The sequence below is a fragment of the Callionymus lyra genome, chromosome 15 (genome assembly GCF_982586985.1).
Source record: "Callionymus lyra chromosome 15, fCalLyr1.hap1.1, whole genome shotgun sequence".
Taxonomy (NCBI): domain Eukaryota; kingdom Metazoa; phylum Chordata; class Actinopteri; order Syngnathiformes; family Callionymidae; genus Callionymus; species Callionymus lyra.
The window spans coordinates 14,563,544-14,580,640 of record NC_141832.1 but is presented as its reverse complement, the minus strand read 5'-3'; the positions used below and the strand labels follow the sequence as shown (position 1 = coordinate 14,580,640).

Genomic DNA, 17,097 nt, shown 5'->3' with positions numbered 1-17,097 from the left:
CAAAACACCATTAAGAAGGAAAAAATAAACTTGTCGTATACTTGTTTTTTGTAAATTAAGAACATCACATCAGCGCAACACACCATCCACATTGTAATCCTATATGATCACGGTCATACTGATTAGTTATATACGTTTATTATTCATTATTCTGTGCGATAGCGATTGATTTAGATTTTAAAGGCATTCAAATGTTTCAGATCATATAAAATATCAGGGTTTAAAGACACGATAAATCAATACTAAGTAACAATCATTGACTGCCATTGATCTCTTCTGAAGGATGTGGACATCTGACCCACAAAATATAACAATTCATAGAAATGCATAATGAAAATGTCATATTTTAGTGAACAGCTATGTCACTGTTATTGTGCAACAATAAGCCTAAAAATGTCATTTAAAACGCTGGTGCTGACAAGCGCAGAATTGCTCTGACTTAAAGTGTCGATTTTTAGATTTCCGTGAGTTGAATATGGTTACCATAGTGACTGCAAAAACAACACAAATAAAGTAGATAAGAATCGAGTACATGGTTTTGCCATCGCAACACGCATAACTATCTGACGACAAGACTTAGCATGCCAACAACAGGAAAATGATATGAAAAAGTGAGACTTTATCAGTTTACGACACAATTTTTCTGATAACATATCGGTTTAATTCTAATAATTAAATATAATTATTCTAAAAATTTGAGAAAGAAAAAAGATATCAGAGAACCATAGAAAAAAATTAAAGAAATGGAAATAATAAAAGTATATGACATTAATTCATCTTGGTCATTTATACATAAACATAAAGATATATTATATATATATATATATATGTTAGCGCAGCCAAGAGACTAAAGAAGGAGACGGATTTATTATGATTTGTATTTTATTATTCTAATAATCCTAATCAACCCAATCAACAGGAGTTTTTATTTTATTTATTTTTTTAATTAATCCAATGACAACTTTGTAAAGAGAAACAGTTAAGTTAAAGATGAAAAAATAGATGTGATTAAAATGAATATATTCTTATAGATTAATGACAGAAATGTAACGTTTTTCCCAATCTTGGAATTTGGGCCGAATTCTGAATAACGTTTTGTCAACTTCACTTAAAAGTCTACGTCCTCTAGATTCGTCGGAAATCTTCCGAGAATCTACTCGCAATATATTTTGCAATATGTTCCACTGCGGACGTCGAAAAGACAAAAAAAGAAGAAACAAGATAACAGGATAGTTGCACAACTGTGAGCTGTGAAAAAAAACAAATCGACACCTACGTCAAGAGCCACTAAATTAGACGGCTATAAAATACACAACAGGAAGTTTCACTTCTATCATTCAGAGCTCAACATAGAAGCAATTGTTGCATTGTCCCAGGAGAAAAAAAAAGAAGAAAACAATCTGAGTGGGGGGATAAAAAATAAAAATAAATAAAAGATATATCCGTCATCATCTTCTTAAATAGCGTTACATATGGGAATTATAGTCATTGTTTTTCTTGAGCCCAGAGAATTTTTTAACACAGCTAAAGTAGCTAGAGCATGAGAAACCCCCCACACACGAAAAAAAAAAAAAGGAAAAACATGTGTGAATTGTATGAGTCAGACAGTGGGTGAAACCCCTCCCACCCAAGTGGTCCAGTCAACTTCAGGATCACACAAAGAGAGAAGTGGGTTCATGGGACGAGCCACTCATAGTTTTCCACACACTTGCTAGTGTCAGCTTCTCCGCGGCTTCCCTTAACAGGACGACACAAAACCTGCCTACGATAGAAGACAACGAGAGTTTCTGAAGTTTGAATTGAAAGTGTTGGACTTCCATGGCAGTCAGGTGGACACTCCTGGTGCTGGGTGAGTCAACTACCCCCATCTTTACAGCCAATATACCATCTTCCAAAATCCAAATTTAAAAATATTAGTCATCAAAAGACTGATATCATAGACATTATCAATACATTCTGAATGTGTGTTTCCACTACTGGTATACTATAAGTCAGTATAAGAGTGTGAGGATGGGTCACGATGTGGAAAGAATCTATAGAGCCTCACAGTAGAACAGTAGTTCTCTGTTTCTACGTGGTTTTAAAAAGTTGTATAACATGAGCTCATCCCTCTCTCGGAAAACACTTATTTCCAGAACGGCCGTCACACACACATCTGCTTTTCAGAGAAACCTTTTTACGTTGCCATGACGCCGAGGGTCAACAATGAAACAAAAAACGTCGCAGATGTGATTAGTTTCTGATTTGTTTTCGGATGGGAATCAGAATTATGGTTACAGGAATCCAACTAATTATGGGTTATTGATTGGGACCAAATATGCTCGGAAATGTTATTGGTGGAGTCATAACGAAAATCAACGAAAGCGAAGGAAAAATACTGTTACAAATTATGTTAACTCATCCTTTTTTTAAACTTAAAAATGAGCAATTTCTGCTCTAATATGTGTTATTAAAGCATGAAGTGTTGCGTTACATTACGGGGGCAAATGTGATGGAAATGCTTTTAAATGATAAACATAAGGAAGTAGTTTTAAGGAAAGTATAAACATTGTAATCAGCTAGACCCGTTTTATTTCCAGTTGAGACACCTTTAATATAAAAGGTGAGGAGATAAAAAATTGTTTCATAAACTTGAGAAATATTTGAAAAGAACCTTTTTTTCGGTTACAGACAGACTACAGTAAATGGTATAGATAGATGTACGTGGTGGGAAAAAGGCATATATTCTATTCTAAAAGGTCCTATTTTTTCTTATTATTTTCAGTTTAATAATTTAAAAAATGAAAAAAAAAGGGACATTTTAAAAATTACAATTAGTCGTTCTTATCTTATCTTGAACTTCAATTTAATAAACCCCTTTTTTTATGGAATAATTGAATGTATGTAATAATGTAATAAAGATGGTGTATAAATAAAATGAAATTGAATCATAATAAGATTTGTCAAGAGCTGGATGAATAGAATGTGGTCAGTTCTATATCTAGTCATTTCATCTTCACATGATGCCACCAGGAAGTGTCTCTGTGAGCAGCTGGTGTCGCAACAATCTGAGGAAATGACAGTAGAAAATGAGCTTCTGCTATACTTAGAAAGTGTCCATGAGTTACATGATATGAGTGTATATACAGTGGTCAACATTAAAGTTTTCCATCCTTCCCAGCTCTGCACCTCATCCTAACTAAGGCACAACCCACCGAAAAAGGATGTCCTCTTGGATTTGCGCGCCAACGCAATGTTATGGGATGTCATGGTAGATCAACCTTAAAGCATCGGCATCAACCCTTCTTTCCACATCTAACTTTGCTTTTTTCCAAGACGAGGATGAATGTATCGAATATGAAGATGAAGCACCAGTATGCGGCGAAAACGCGCAGTGTTTAAACACAAACGGCAGTTTCGATTGTGTGTGTGAGGAGGGCTTCAGGTTGGCCGCTAAAACCTTATGTAAAAGTGAGTCTCTAGATTCATCCGCGTAAATAGAAACTATTTTTAAAGTACTTTTTTTTTTTTTTTAAAGATATCAACGAATGTAATGAAGACAAGAGCATCTGCGGAGAAGGCGCCACATGTCACGACAGCAGTCCGTTTTATGCTTGTGTCTGTAATGCCGGCTTCGTCTCCAGCAATGGGAAGGAAACTTTTCGAAAGACCGACAACGTAACGTGTGAAGGTGAGCCGGTGGATCTAGATTATAATCCTGTTTTGAATCGATCGCTGAGACTGTTCTGTGCCTCGTTAGATCGGGACGAGTGTCAAACGGAAGATACTTGTGGGCCGAACGCCGCCTGCTTCAACACTTTGGGCGGCCATTACTGTAAATGTGAAAATGGCTTCAAACTGAGATCTGGCCACGAAAGATTCTCCCAACCTCTAGAGCAATGCCATGGTAAGTAACTAAGTATTTAACTAACAGTTATTTTTAAAGCGCCTTTCTAGACCAGGGTCACAAAGCGCTTTAACAATCAAAAGCAATACATAGTTAAAAATACCTACAAATTTAAGAACACTAAATGGCCAAGACAACATAGAGACAAAAACAGCAATAGGTCTTAAGATGTTTCTTGAAGGAATCAGTAGATAAATCAAACGCAGAGGGAGCTTAGGAGCAACAGCCTGGAAGGATTTCTCTCCTTCTGGTACTGAACCGTGTTCAGGAACCATCTACAGATTCTGATCCACAGACCTCAGAGCCCGAGCTGGGGTGTAAGGCTGGATCAGATCACTGAGCCGGACCATGAATAGATCTGAAAGTAAGAACCAGAATTTTAAAACAGATCCTGAAAGAAACTGGCAGCCCATAGAGAGTTTTAAGGATCGGGAAAATGTGAGTTCTTCTACTAGAGTGGGTCAGAATTCTCGCTGCAGAGTTTTGTATTAACTGCAGGCGAAATGTCCAAACGAGAAGACACAAATGCATGGATTAAAAGCTCAAAATCGTGTATAAATGCTTTATGATATTTGTTCACAACAATCTAACTACTACCACCATGAACAATAACATACATGTATATGTATCACAGCGACTATTTTATATTTTCAGTAAAATATTTTTTTAGAAAGAGAGTCTACTATAATTAATTACAATATTTAATTAATTGATCAAATTGATCCATTTTTAATTGTACCAAAAATAAATGTTGGGAAAAGTAGTTTTTCCATTTTAATTAATGCATATGCAAGAGTGCAAAAAGTGATTTAGTGTTTTAAACAGACTTGAACAGATGCCGTTCTTGACTCGAAAACAAATGTGTTTGACGTATCCCTTGTGTTTCGTCTGGGTCAGGTTGAACGACCTCCACTGCTGTATTTATATTAATGGAAGCCAGCGACAAGTTGTCTCCGGACAAGGGGTACCACGAAAACATTGACCCTGAGATAAAAAAAAATAGAATAATATCCACTTCAAGGTGTGGCTAAACATTGTCTTTACACCAACAACTCAAGGACGAGAAGACCAACACAAATAAATAGGATTTAACAGAAATTGAGATTTCAAATATTGCACAAACTATCACTTCGTTTAATTAATCACAATTTATCGCATCATTTGAGATGCCTCTATTTAATCCATGTTTAAAAGGATAGTTTGACTTTATTCAATTGGCAATTTTCATAAAAACCTAAATGTCCGTTATTCATAAACAAAGAAAACAGAAAACTCACTCTTGTGTTTCGTTTTTCAGACGTGTGTGTGATCGAGAAGACAATCTGTGGGAATGGAACTTGTCACCGTGGAGATCACGGCCATTACTGCGCCTGCCACGCCGGCTTCACCAACTATGGCAACAATGAGTCTCGCTGCACAGGTACAAACTAGATAATAAACTTGTTTTTTATTCATCATAAAAAGTGTTTTTTTCTTTGTTTTGTTTCTATTAGAGTTGAATTGTGATGTATTCAAAGACATAGCAGATTTACCAGAAGTAAGTGACCTCTAAAAACATCTAAAGGTTGTTTTTTTTATTGAATCCGACATCTTTAATTATGTCGCAAACAGAACGCTCGTGATTTAGCCATGCGTCTGCAGAGCAGCTGTGTCGAGCTGACGGAGAGCGAGAGCCTGGTGCACATCGATGGGGATTTCATTCTACAGGTATTTGAGTGAAAACATCAACAGATAACTTCCTGTTTCAGCCTGGATGGAAACAGGAAGTTGTTACTTACACAAGTCCATGTCACGTCGAAGAGAAAAAACGAGCATATGCTGACGCTTGTGTGAACGGCGTCCGAAAGTCTGTCTCCTCTCACTCCCTCCGCCTCCGACTGCAGAGATTACTGGATCTGGTGGACAAAATGTTGAGCGACGGTGTCTTGACTGACGGCAAGAAAATCTCAACCTTCCTGGACCTGGTGGAGAACACTCTCAAACTCATCGGACCTTTCATCAGACCACCAGGGAACAAGTTCTCGTCGTCTCTTACAGGTTGAACCTCACTTGCACAACGGAGTTTAGCAACGAATGACGCAATGTGTATATTATTCGGAAATACTTAAGTGAAGTCATATTTAAAACCCGTGAATAATGTTTATACTTATAGAGTAAAGGACAATTAAACAAGTACAGGATGCAAGTATGAATACTGCGCCATTCAGGACCAGTTTTGTTAACAGATTTATAATTATTCTCTTGGATCAAATTCCTGAAATTGAAACCAAAAACAAACATCATTACAGTTTTTTGTTTTTTTAATCAAATGACCTGTACATGTAGAGTCCAAGTAAAGCATCTACAAATATATTTAGTATATAGATGGGAACTATTGATATTCATTTTGTTCAAGTTATTATTTTATTCACCTTTTAGTCTCTAAAAAAAAGGTCCCCCTTAATGGCACCAATCTTTATTTTATTTGAACTATTTTTTTTTTTATCCGAGTGTCATGGGGCGAGACATTGATCTTTTAATTGTCCTAAAATAAAGGCAACTGTGGTATTTCCAAACTTCAACCAGGAAGAATAAATCATTCATCACCGTGTTTCACTAAAGATACAAAAACGTTGAAGAAAAACAACAACTGTGAAATTAAGGTGTTCAAAAACCACTAATAATTCGGTTTCATGTTGTTGATTTTAGTTCAAGATTGAACATGTTTTTATAACAGAATTCTACATAAAAATTATATGTATAAATATAGGGTTATATATGGAAGAGATGGTGTTGATTTAAATAACAAATCACCAGGTTATTATGATATGACACTTGTTTTTAGTCAAAACTTATATAGTATGACATAAAATATCATGCTATAGTATGACATAAAATATCATGCTATAGTATGACATAAAATATCATGCTAAAGTGTGACATAAAATATCATGCTAAAGTGTGACATAAATATCATTCTATATCTTGACATAAAATATCGTACTATAGCATGACATAAAATATCGTGCTAAAGTTTTACATAAAGATCATACTATAGTATGACATACAATATCATGCTATAGTGTGACATTGATCTCATGCATATAGTATGACATCAAATATCATGCAATAGCATGACATAAATATCATGCTATAGCATGACATAAATGATCATGCTGTAGTATGACACAAAATGTCATGTTATAGCATGACATAAAATATAATGATATAGCATGACTTAAAATATCATGTTATAGTATGACATAAAATATCATGCCATAGTATGACATAAAATATCATGCTAAAGTATGACATAAAATATCATGATAAAGTATGACATAAAATATCATGTTAAAGTATCACATAAATATCATGCTATAGTATGACATAAATATCATTCTATATCTTGACATAAAATATCATGCTATAGCATGACATAAAATATCGTGCTAAAGTTTTACATAAAGATCACACTATAGTATGACATAAAATATCATGCTATAGTGTGACATTGATATCATGCATATAGTATGACATCAAATATCATGACATAAATATCATGCTATAGCATGACATAAATGATCATGCTGTAGTATGACACAAAATGTCATGTTATAGCATGACATAAAATATAATGATATAGCATGACTTAAAATATCATGTTATAGTATGACATAAAATATCATGCTATAGTATGACATAAAATATCATGCTAAAGTATGACATAAAATATCATGTTAAATAAAGTATCACATAAAATATCATGCTATAGTATGACATAACTAGTTAAATTTAAACCATGGCTAAAACAATTAAATAAAACATCTCATTGTTAAATCGTCATCAACTTTGGTTCAGTCTCGGATCAAATTCTACCTGCTTAAAACTTAACTGTGTGTTACTACTTTCCAGAGATGGACACACTGGTCCACATAGGTGATGCAAAGCCTCAGGAATATGCGACTCTTTCCACTATAAAAGCCGGCTTGAAAATGGATTTCCAAACAGCGGCGGGAGATTCTTCCCTCTACCCAGGTGACGTGTCAATAGTCGTCAGAACATTCACGTGCTCGATGTCAACTCTTGTTCAACTGATGATTTTTAGGCTTTACGTTTGCATCCATTTTGAGCTACGCTAACATGGAAGCGTTCGCCGACGGCTACTTCGTCGGGATTGAAGCAGCGAACAACGAAATCTTGAAGATGAACTCAAAGGTCATGACGGTCACCGTCAGTAACAGAGACACAAGTCGACTTGAGAAGCCGGTGCTACTGAAATTTGATCACCTCATACAGGTAACTATTTTAACTCGCAACTTTCAATCTTGGATTCATATCTTTGTCTTCATCTGGTGAAAACGAAATATTATAAAAGGACTAGATTAGCTTGAATGGTAGTCATTTAAAAATAGGGTGAGTGTGAAAAATAAGGTAATTATTTTTGCTTTTCTGCTAAAAAATATATAACCACAGATCTATTATTGTTACTTATACTTTTTTCTCTATTTGACACATAGAGAATTGTATAATTAAAAGGTTTGTTACCTAATCTTTACAGGTTTTTCAATTCTAATCATAAAAATATACCGTGTTTCAAGAAATTTCCCTTAAAGAATGAGTGCAAATGGCGCTGTTAGCTTAGCTAGCATGTTCATACAAGAAGTTAAAAATGTTCTGTAGTTTGGAGAGAAACATTGTGTCTTGGAGGTCAAAGTACAAAATAATCAAATAAATCATTTTCAATTTTTTTTGGAAGCTAGCATGCTTCTGACCTGAGCTCCTGCGAGGGTTTGAGTTGCGCCATCTGCTGTCCGTCACTTAAATAAATACATTGTTAGCATTATAAGAAATGAAAATAATTATGCTTCTAAAATATGAAAAAAATAAGGGTCTTTATTTAAAATCAATTACTGAAAAAAATTGGTCAAAACAGTTTTCTAAAAATATATTTAAAATGATTAATAAGGGAGTTTCCAGTCATGTTGGTAAAAAGAAATAAACATTTTTAGATTGAATTGGATTTAAAACTTTAAAACACAATTTGATTATTTTCGGTTTGTTTCCGTGTCTTCAGTCGAACGAGACTCACATGTGTGTGTTTTGGAACTCGTCTGAAAACGGGGGGACGTGGTCTCGGCATGGCTGCCAAGTGATGGTGAACAACTCGGTGTACACCGTGTGCTCGTGCAACCATCTGAGCAGCTTCGCTGTGCTCATGTCGCTGGTCGAAGTCGAGGTTTGAGCTTCCGAAAAAGAAAAAAAAAGCTCGACTCTAGAAGATTTTGACCCTGACGTTCGTCTCGTAATGACCTGCAGGACCGGTTGGAGCTTCGGCTCATCACCTGGATCGGACTGAGCCTGTCGCTCGCCTGCCTCTTCGTCTGCATCCTGACCTTCTCGCTCATCCGCTCCATCCAAAGCCCGAGAACGACCATCCACCTCCACCTCTGCGTCAACCTGTTCGTGGCCATCCTCGTCTTCCTGGTCGGCATCGGCCGCACGGAAAACAAGGTCGTCATGAAGGACCTTCTCATCTTTAAATCATGGTTCAAACCGTCGTCTTTAAAAAAAAAAAAAGGTTGAAAACGTTCCTCTCCTACCGATCCAGGTGGGCTGTGCTGTGATAGCAGGACTGCTCCATTATTTCTACCTGGCAGCCTTTTGCTGGATGTGTCTGGAAGGAGTCCAGCTGTTCAGAATGGTGGTCCTGGTGTTCAACACCCACTTCAAAACCCTCTACATGCTAGCAGGCGGGTATGGCGTCCCCGCTGTGATCGTCGCCGTGTCCGCCGCCACCAATCCCAAAGGATACGGCACGGAGAGATAGTAAGTCGTCCATGGACACTTGTGGGCTTCCTTTCATGCACGCCTCAGGAAACAGTCGTGGTTCAACTCCCTCTGTTTGATTTGCAGTTGTTGGCTGAGCCTGGATTTCATTTGGAGCTTCTTCGGACCAGTTTGCGTGATCATTGCTGTACGTACATTTTAAATATGAACAAAAGAATGTTAAAAAAAAAAAAAAGATTATTATGACAAAGTAATTCGACGTCTTCCCTTTTTAGATCAACATTTTCTTCTTTTTGATCACCGTGTGGAAGCTAGCTCAGAAGTTCTCAAGCCTGAACCCAGAACTGGGCAAACTGCAGAAAATAAGGTAATCCTGGACTTTTATAACGGAAAAATTGCCTTTTTTTCCGCTTAAAAAACATCCAAATACCTCCATAGTGCTTTTTAATATACATTTTTGTCCATAACTCTTAAAAAGAAACAGATTACTCTGGAAATAATCCCAACCCTTATTTGACATGAGAGTGAGAAGAAAATGAGTTAAATTTGAATTTTGGGTGAACTTTTATTGCCAGTGCTGTAAAAAAAAAAATCTAAAAAATGGTGTCACGAAAAAATAAGCAATAGAATAACAGAACCAAGGCAACCATTATGTGGGACCTTAAATATTATAATAATAAACTACTTTTGAATACGGATTTGGATTCTTAATTTTCAGATTTTACCTAAAAACACCCAGTTTGTGCCCGTTGCCAAAGTACCTCATTGCTCGATAGTAAGCGGATTTTTTTTCTGTGTTTGTCTTGTTCTTATCTCGTTTTTAAAAAAGAATTTCTTATGCCTAACAAATGAAACATATTGTAAAGTTCATAAAAAAAGAAGAAATGTACCAAGTTGGTAAAAAAATATATATATATCATTCTACAAAGTGTGATTTTCTGATCCTGAATATTATTTAATGTCTCTTATTCGCCATTTACATTTGATTGATCAGTGAGATAAGGAGGAGCCTGACCAATAGCTCTGAAAGTAAGAACCAGCATTTCTAATTGATCCTGAAAGAAACGGGAGAGTTTTAAGGATCATCACCACAAAAAAATCCCTGCGTTGTGCTTACAACACCGACAGTAAACGTGATATATTTTTGAAGTATTGTTTTGAAAAGGGGGGTCCCCAGCAACAGGCTAATAATGGTGTTTGAATGGTAAATATTAGGAAACCCCCTGCTCTAATGTTTATCTTTGCTGCCCCCTGCAGGACGTTCCTCATCACCGCAGTGGCCCAGTTGTGTCTGTTGGGCGGGATGTGGATTTTCGGCTGTTTCCAGTTCACCAAGGGCAGCATAGTAATGTCGTACCTGTTCACCATCTTTGGAAGTCTCCAGGGGTTCCTGCTCTTTGCCATGCACTGCCTTCTGTCTAAACAAGTTCGTGACATTCGATCACCATTACTCGTTTTATTTTTACTGACGTCACTTCCTCTTTTTAGGTGACGGACGAATACAAGAACTGCCTTTGCTCACCTCGGCAGAAAAAGTATTCGCACTTCAGCTACGCCAGCAAAGCTCACGTGAGAATGTTTAAATTACTGCGTTCAAAAATAAGAAATTTATTAAATAATAATAATCTAGATTTTAACTCAAAACGTTTTTTTTAATTAATTATTGTGGCAGATGAAAAAAATATATACACAAGAAAAAAGTTTATCGTTTAACAGACTTGAACAAATGTAGTTCTAGTCATTTAAATTATGCAGTATTTGTGTGTGGTCTGAATATTGCTGTGTTTTTTGTAGAAAAAAAAACCCCCTAATAATATGAAGTGCTGCAATTTCACACGTTAAAAATACAATTATATTATTCACGAAACCAATTAAAGCCACAGAAAACCATATTACAAGAGATTTTACAGAATGTAACACGTAAATACAAAAACTCGATTAACTTGGTTACCAACTCTAAAAATAAAGCCCTAATTTTGACTAGGATTAATTAATCTTTCCTTTTATTTATACTTAAGCTAAATCAAGTCGATAAAGTTTAGTATATTGAGCTTATGTTCTTCTCTACTGTTATTTCAATGAAATTGCGCCTGTGCTATACTGACTTGTATCCTTAAATAATTAAAATAATAATAATAACAATTAAATACAATTAATTAAATAATTAAATCTCAATTAATCAACTAATTTGATAACCTTAGTTAAAAACAAAGTTGCAGTTTGAGAACAGGCCGAAGGACAATAACATGTAAACATGAAGTCCAAATTATTTGGAAATTCAGGATTTATTGCTTAAATTTATATTCCTTCTTTCCTCATCTACAAATCTTAATTAATAGTTCAACAGTGGACTAAAAAGAAGTGCAATGGATTGGCCACACTTCTGTGCACCACATGTGCTGGTCCCAAAAACATGGAGCAACACTGGACGTGATAGGAAGGCACCCGAAGAAGAGCAAATGCCAGCAAATAATAATTTTAAACGTAAGATATCAGCAGTTACTAAATATACATTGACATCTGGATCTTTCTTTTCTACAGGCTTCCAAAAGCAGCCAGGACACAGGGGAGTCTCAAATCTAAGGAGTTTGGATCATGGTCAACGCTTACCTCTCATCTACTACTGCTCACTTTGCTTCCTGTAAATGTCTCTGGATGCATTTGAATTATAAGCTAGCAAGACGGAAAGTATCAATGATAATTAACTATTACAATCGAGTCGAGCGAAGAAGTATGAATATTGAATCTAAGACAAATGAATTGGCCTTACACATTTCTAAATATTAAGGTACTATTGAGTCAAAAATGTCAGAGATTTGTCTTAGAACTGCTGTTACGATACCGACCAGCACCGGGGAAAGTAAAGCCGTTAAATATAGCATCAGATTTTTGAATTACTGTAAGTGTAAGTTTGTTGCTGTGCAATGACATTTTGTTGATACTGTGCCGTTTGTGGAGTCATTGTGCCGTTTTTGAATCGTTTGTTAAAAATATGTTTGTTATTCCGGGCCGACTCCATACGACTCTCAATGTTGCGTTTTAATATATATACAGTATGAATATATTTTTGCCGACTTCTCTTCTTTAGATACTTTTGAAGAAATAGAACAATGTGGGTTTATTCTTAACTTCAACTTTGTTGCTCAACAAGGACCACGCTTGTAAGAATGCTTATCTTCCTGAATGACTTACAAGACGAAGTCACTTGGAGAGGAAATTGGAGCCAATTTCTTCCTTCCCGAACATAAACATGAACGTCTAGGGAAAAAAAAAAAAAATAGACCTCATACGAACCTAAACTTTTTCACTTAATGTCTGAAAAAAAAAAAAAAAAGCAGATATATGATGATGTAGGTTAGTTCAAGATGCTGAGCGTCGATATAATAAATGTTGGTTTAAACATGACATGGCTCAATTCTTAATCAATTGATGAATGGGCTTGAACAAAAAAAAGAAAAAAAATCATTCCATTTATCCTTTGGATGGAAACAAGGAAGTGCATTTTCAGCATAACGAGGTTAAGAGCTTGACGACTGGACGGAGCGTCTAAATGGGGGGAGGGATCGAGAGCCTCGGAGTCTGAGGAGAAGATTGACGATTGAAGGAAACACCAGTCCAGGGACACACTGAGCAGGTGGTTTTGGATATTTATTTACTATTTTATCATCATTTTTGTACCATCCTTGACCTTCAGAGACTTAAGGTATGCACCTTTGTTATTATATCTAATGTCAATTAAACTAAAACGCACTGGAAATTACCTTGTAAATTGTATTGTACATTTTTGGTGTTTAAATAGATTATTTATTGTTTACACTACAACAACAAAACTTAAACTCCATACACACCAAAACTAATGGACCATATGACTGAATTATTCATGTAAATACACCAGGAGCTTCAAAAGTATGTTTATATGTAAACTATTAAACAGAAGTAATGACAAAAAATATATATAAACTATAGACGCAAAACAGTTTAAAAGGTATTTCCGCATTTTTCTGGGAAGAATGTTGGAGAAATTCCTGACAGTAATTATCGTAGTTTCCTGCTGATAACGAAAACTATTTTCTTTGAAGTTTTATCAAGGGGAAAAAAATGCATCAAAGAAGTTCATTTAAATGTTGCGATCAAGTTAAGTTACAAAAATGATCAAGTTGAGATGTTTTGCCGATTAGCGGTGAAGAAATACATGATTCAAAGTAAGGTATTTGTCTGTGTAAATTAAATTGAATAGTGAAACAAAAATGTGCAATAATGCAGAATAAATATATTATAAAACACATGATGCAATAAAGTAGTATTTCCAAATATAAAAGAAGGGAGCTTTAAAAAGGTCTTAGCTATTGATGTTGTGTCTTAGCAAGAAAATGTCTGGATTTCTGGTTAAACTATTCAGAGCTACTTTTGTTCTTATGATTGTATTCATTAAAAAAAATGCCCTATTAATTGTAACAAATTGAAAAAGATTGATAGTATTTTACGATTTAAAAAAAATAATGCCGTAAACATTGATGCAATGATGAGAGGTATACATATGATCTAAAAAATAAATCTTCATAACATATTTATTTAAATAAATATATTTATTCATTAATTAAATATATTGTTATGCATCTTCTTACAAATTCCCTTCGACCGTTGACATTTAAAACAACTTCAAAGTCGCTCGAAGACATTAATCCTGAGCGCTCCATTAATGCCACAAGTGTCTCTTGTAATTAAGGTATAAATCCCAAGTGTCACTCAATAGCACTTAAGCATTTAGCAAATCAAAACAACACAGAGACCGAAAAGTTATTTTCCCCATCATGACAAAGCAATTATTAAAACTCACTCTTGTCCAAGTGTTTTAACTATTCATGATTTTTTTTTTTTTTTTTCCATCTCCTCCATCAGATCATGTCGTTCAACGCCTCCGAGCAGCTCTGGAAGAACAAGACTAACAATCCGTACACTACGTCCTCCAGCTTTGGAATGTCCTGCTTCACCATGATCTTTGGGGCGCTCTCGAACCTCACGGCTCTGGGCCTCCTGGCGAAATCCCACATCAGATTCCGGCGCCAAGCCAAGGCGCCATTTTTGTTTCTCACCGTGTCCTTGCTTTTAGCCGACCTCGGAGGTCACGTGATCCCGGGCGGCTTCGCCATGTACGTGCACGTGCACAAATGGCGAGGGGAGACGCCGTCGGAAACGTTCTGCGACACTTTCGGGGCGACCATGGTGTTCTTCGGCCTGTGCCCGTTGCTGCTGGACTGCGCCATGGCGCTGGAGCGCTGCGTGGCGATCACCCGACCCTTTTTCCACGCCGCCACCATCACCCTGGCTCACGTGCGGCACGTTTTGATTCTCCTGCTGACGGCCGCGCTCGTTCTTGCCGTTTTACCTTTCCTCGATATCGGGGCGTACGCCTTACAGTCGCCGGGAACGTGGTGTTTCCTGCGGGTCCACGTGCCGCAGTCCGAGGCCGACACCAACCTGGTTCTGGCCTTCTCGTGTCTGGGCCTCGCTGCGCTTACTCTCTCCTTGCTTTTTAACATCCTCAGTGGTGTCGCGTTATGTCGGGCACGATTCAAGAAACAGATCGACGATACGAAATCCGTCAGCGCCTGTAGCCGCCGCCCTTCGTCGGCATCGTCATCCTCCTCCTTCTCCGTGCTTTGTTCACTAGATGTTGAGATGATGGTGCAACTTGCGGTTATTACGATAGTTTCCTGTGTTTGCTGGAGTCCATTTCTCGTGAGTACAAACCAAAATGACCTTCTTTTCTATTTTAATCAGAGACAGATATTATTTTTCAGGGATCATTTTATTAAATAATTCAGAATTAAAAGGTTAAGCTCTTTTAAATGGATTTACTGCAGTTTAATGATATTTTTTATTGATTTGACATTTTTCTACCACAGACAAAACATTATTTAATCAGCAAATAATGTGACGACCGCTATTATAAGTAGATCTGATAGGATAAGTGAATCTTCTCAAGGCAGCAAAGAACAAGACAGATGGATCATCCAAAGATTGATTCAATTAGTTGCAGCAGCAGCAGTGAGAAGCCATACAAGTGTCTTTCAACCTAACCTTTTTAAATACCGATATACTTCGGAACAACAAAACATTCTAATTATGTTTCCCATTATGAACATTTTGTACAATAAAATACTACAAGTATATTCAGAACTCGGTTATTCTTCGAGTTTGATGATGAAGGTAAATATCACGATTAGGTGTCGGATTCAGTCAAAAACACGTTAAAACTCCTAGTTTTTCAGAGGAGTTGAACAGATTGACACACAAACCCAAATTTACCTGTAAAAGTTTGCAACAAATTTGAAGAGCTCGGGTGAAGTTGGATGTTTTCCCGAAACCCATATAAGTCTTTAAAACTCATTGATTGTTTATTTTGATATTTTAAGAGCATACCAGGGAGTTAAAGACACAAAATAACAACGCAAAAAACTGAATGTTACAATATATTTCAAATGTAAGCATTATAAAAAAGCTAAACAGTTATTATTTTACAGTATTTCCTGTTTTTATATATATATATATATATATATATATACACATACACACACACATACATACATACGCGTGTGTGTAAAAATTAAAATAATAAACAATACAAATGCATAATAATTGTCTATAATTTGAATAAGTAATTTGAATACTCACGTGTCTTGTGTACAACATGCCATGTGGTTTTGATAAACCAGTTCATAGTGATGGTTCTGGGCGTTGGTCCGCTGTGCAGCTGAAACAGTTGAAGGGTGTCAGTAGGGGTAGTAGACTTTCTATTGTAATCGCCTCTTGTCCGTTAAACCAGTTTAAGTGGATCTTTAACCATCATTCGCTTTGAGTAAAAACACGTTTCTTTAATTTAGTGGTATTAATAGTCACAGTTAAGCTTCTGTAAATAACACCTTTCTTTAGGATAAAGTTGTATTTTTTACAATTGTTTCTCTTACAGGTACATATTCTTTTCCTCCAGTTCAACTCGGGTGGATTAACAAGCCAAACGGATGAGTTTATTCTTCTTGGATTACGCCTCGCCGCCTGGAATCAGATCCTCCACCCCTGGGTGTACATTCTACTCAGAAAAGCTGTGCTTCTCAAACTTTGCTGTTATTTCTCAAAAGGATCAAGGGCGACGACAAATCACCCGCCTGGCTTTAGCCTAGAGTAGTAACTTGCTTTTTTTTTTTTTTCTATTTTATATAACCACTGTTGGGGTTTGAGGCGTTTAAAATCGGGCCTAAAAAAAGTACATGAATGGAGCAGTGTTGGTTGGGGATGGTCACAGACTTTCTCCAACAACGTTAGTAGTCTGCACCAGTAGTATCGTCAATAGGCGGTCTCCGTCCAATCGGGAGCCGAGAAAAGAAGGCGGGGTTTAGGCGGATCCAATCAGAATCCACACAGCGCTTGACGGGCGTGCGTTGTAG

At 36.4% G+C, this 17,097-nt stretch overlaps 2 protein-coding genes across 2 annotated transcripts; both read left to right on the top strand.

Moving 5' to 3' along the window:
• The first annotated feature begins 1,140 nt into the window (after positions 1–1,140).
• On the top strand, positions 1,141–13,057 carry adgre5a (adhesion G protein-coupled receptor E5a). The gene is made up of 19 exons (XM_087808534.1): positions 1,141–1,849; positions 3,161–3,250; positions 3,316–3,450; positions 3,518–3,670; positions 3,740–3,886; positions 5,184–5,306; positions 5,380–5,423; positions 5,498–5,593; positions 5,770–5,923; positions 7,778–7,900; positions 7,971–8,161; positions 8,940–9,101; positions 9,182–9,376; positions 9,474–9,691; positions 9,779–9,839; positions 9,928–10,019; positions 10,910–11,078; positions 11,141–11,221; positions 12,194–13,057. Exons 1-19 carry the CDS (start codon positions 1,819–1,821, stop codon positions 12,233–12,235), a joined length of 2,307 nt encoding a protein of 768 aa, XP_087664660.1. The 5' UTR covers positions 1,141–1,818; the 3' UTR covers positions 12,236–13,057.
• Positions 13,058–13,189: 132 nt separating this feature from the next.
• Positions 13,190–16,970, top strand: ptger1c (prostaglandin E receptor 1c (subtype EP1)). The gene is made up of 3 exons (XM_087808536.1): positions 13,190–13,355; positions 14,552–15,391; positions 16,623–16,970. The coding sequence occupies exons 2-3, from the start codon at positions 14,555–14,557 to the stop codon at positions 16,836–16,838; spliced, it is 1,053 nt and encodes a 350-aa protein (XP_087664662.1). The 5' UTR covers positions 13,190–13,355; positions 14,552–14,554; the 3' UTR covers positions 16,839–16,970.
• The last annotated feature ends 127 nt before the right edge of the window (positions 16,971–17,097 follow it).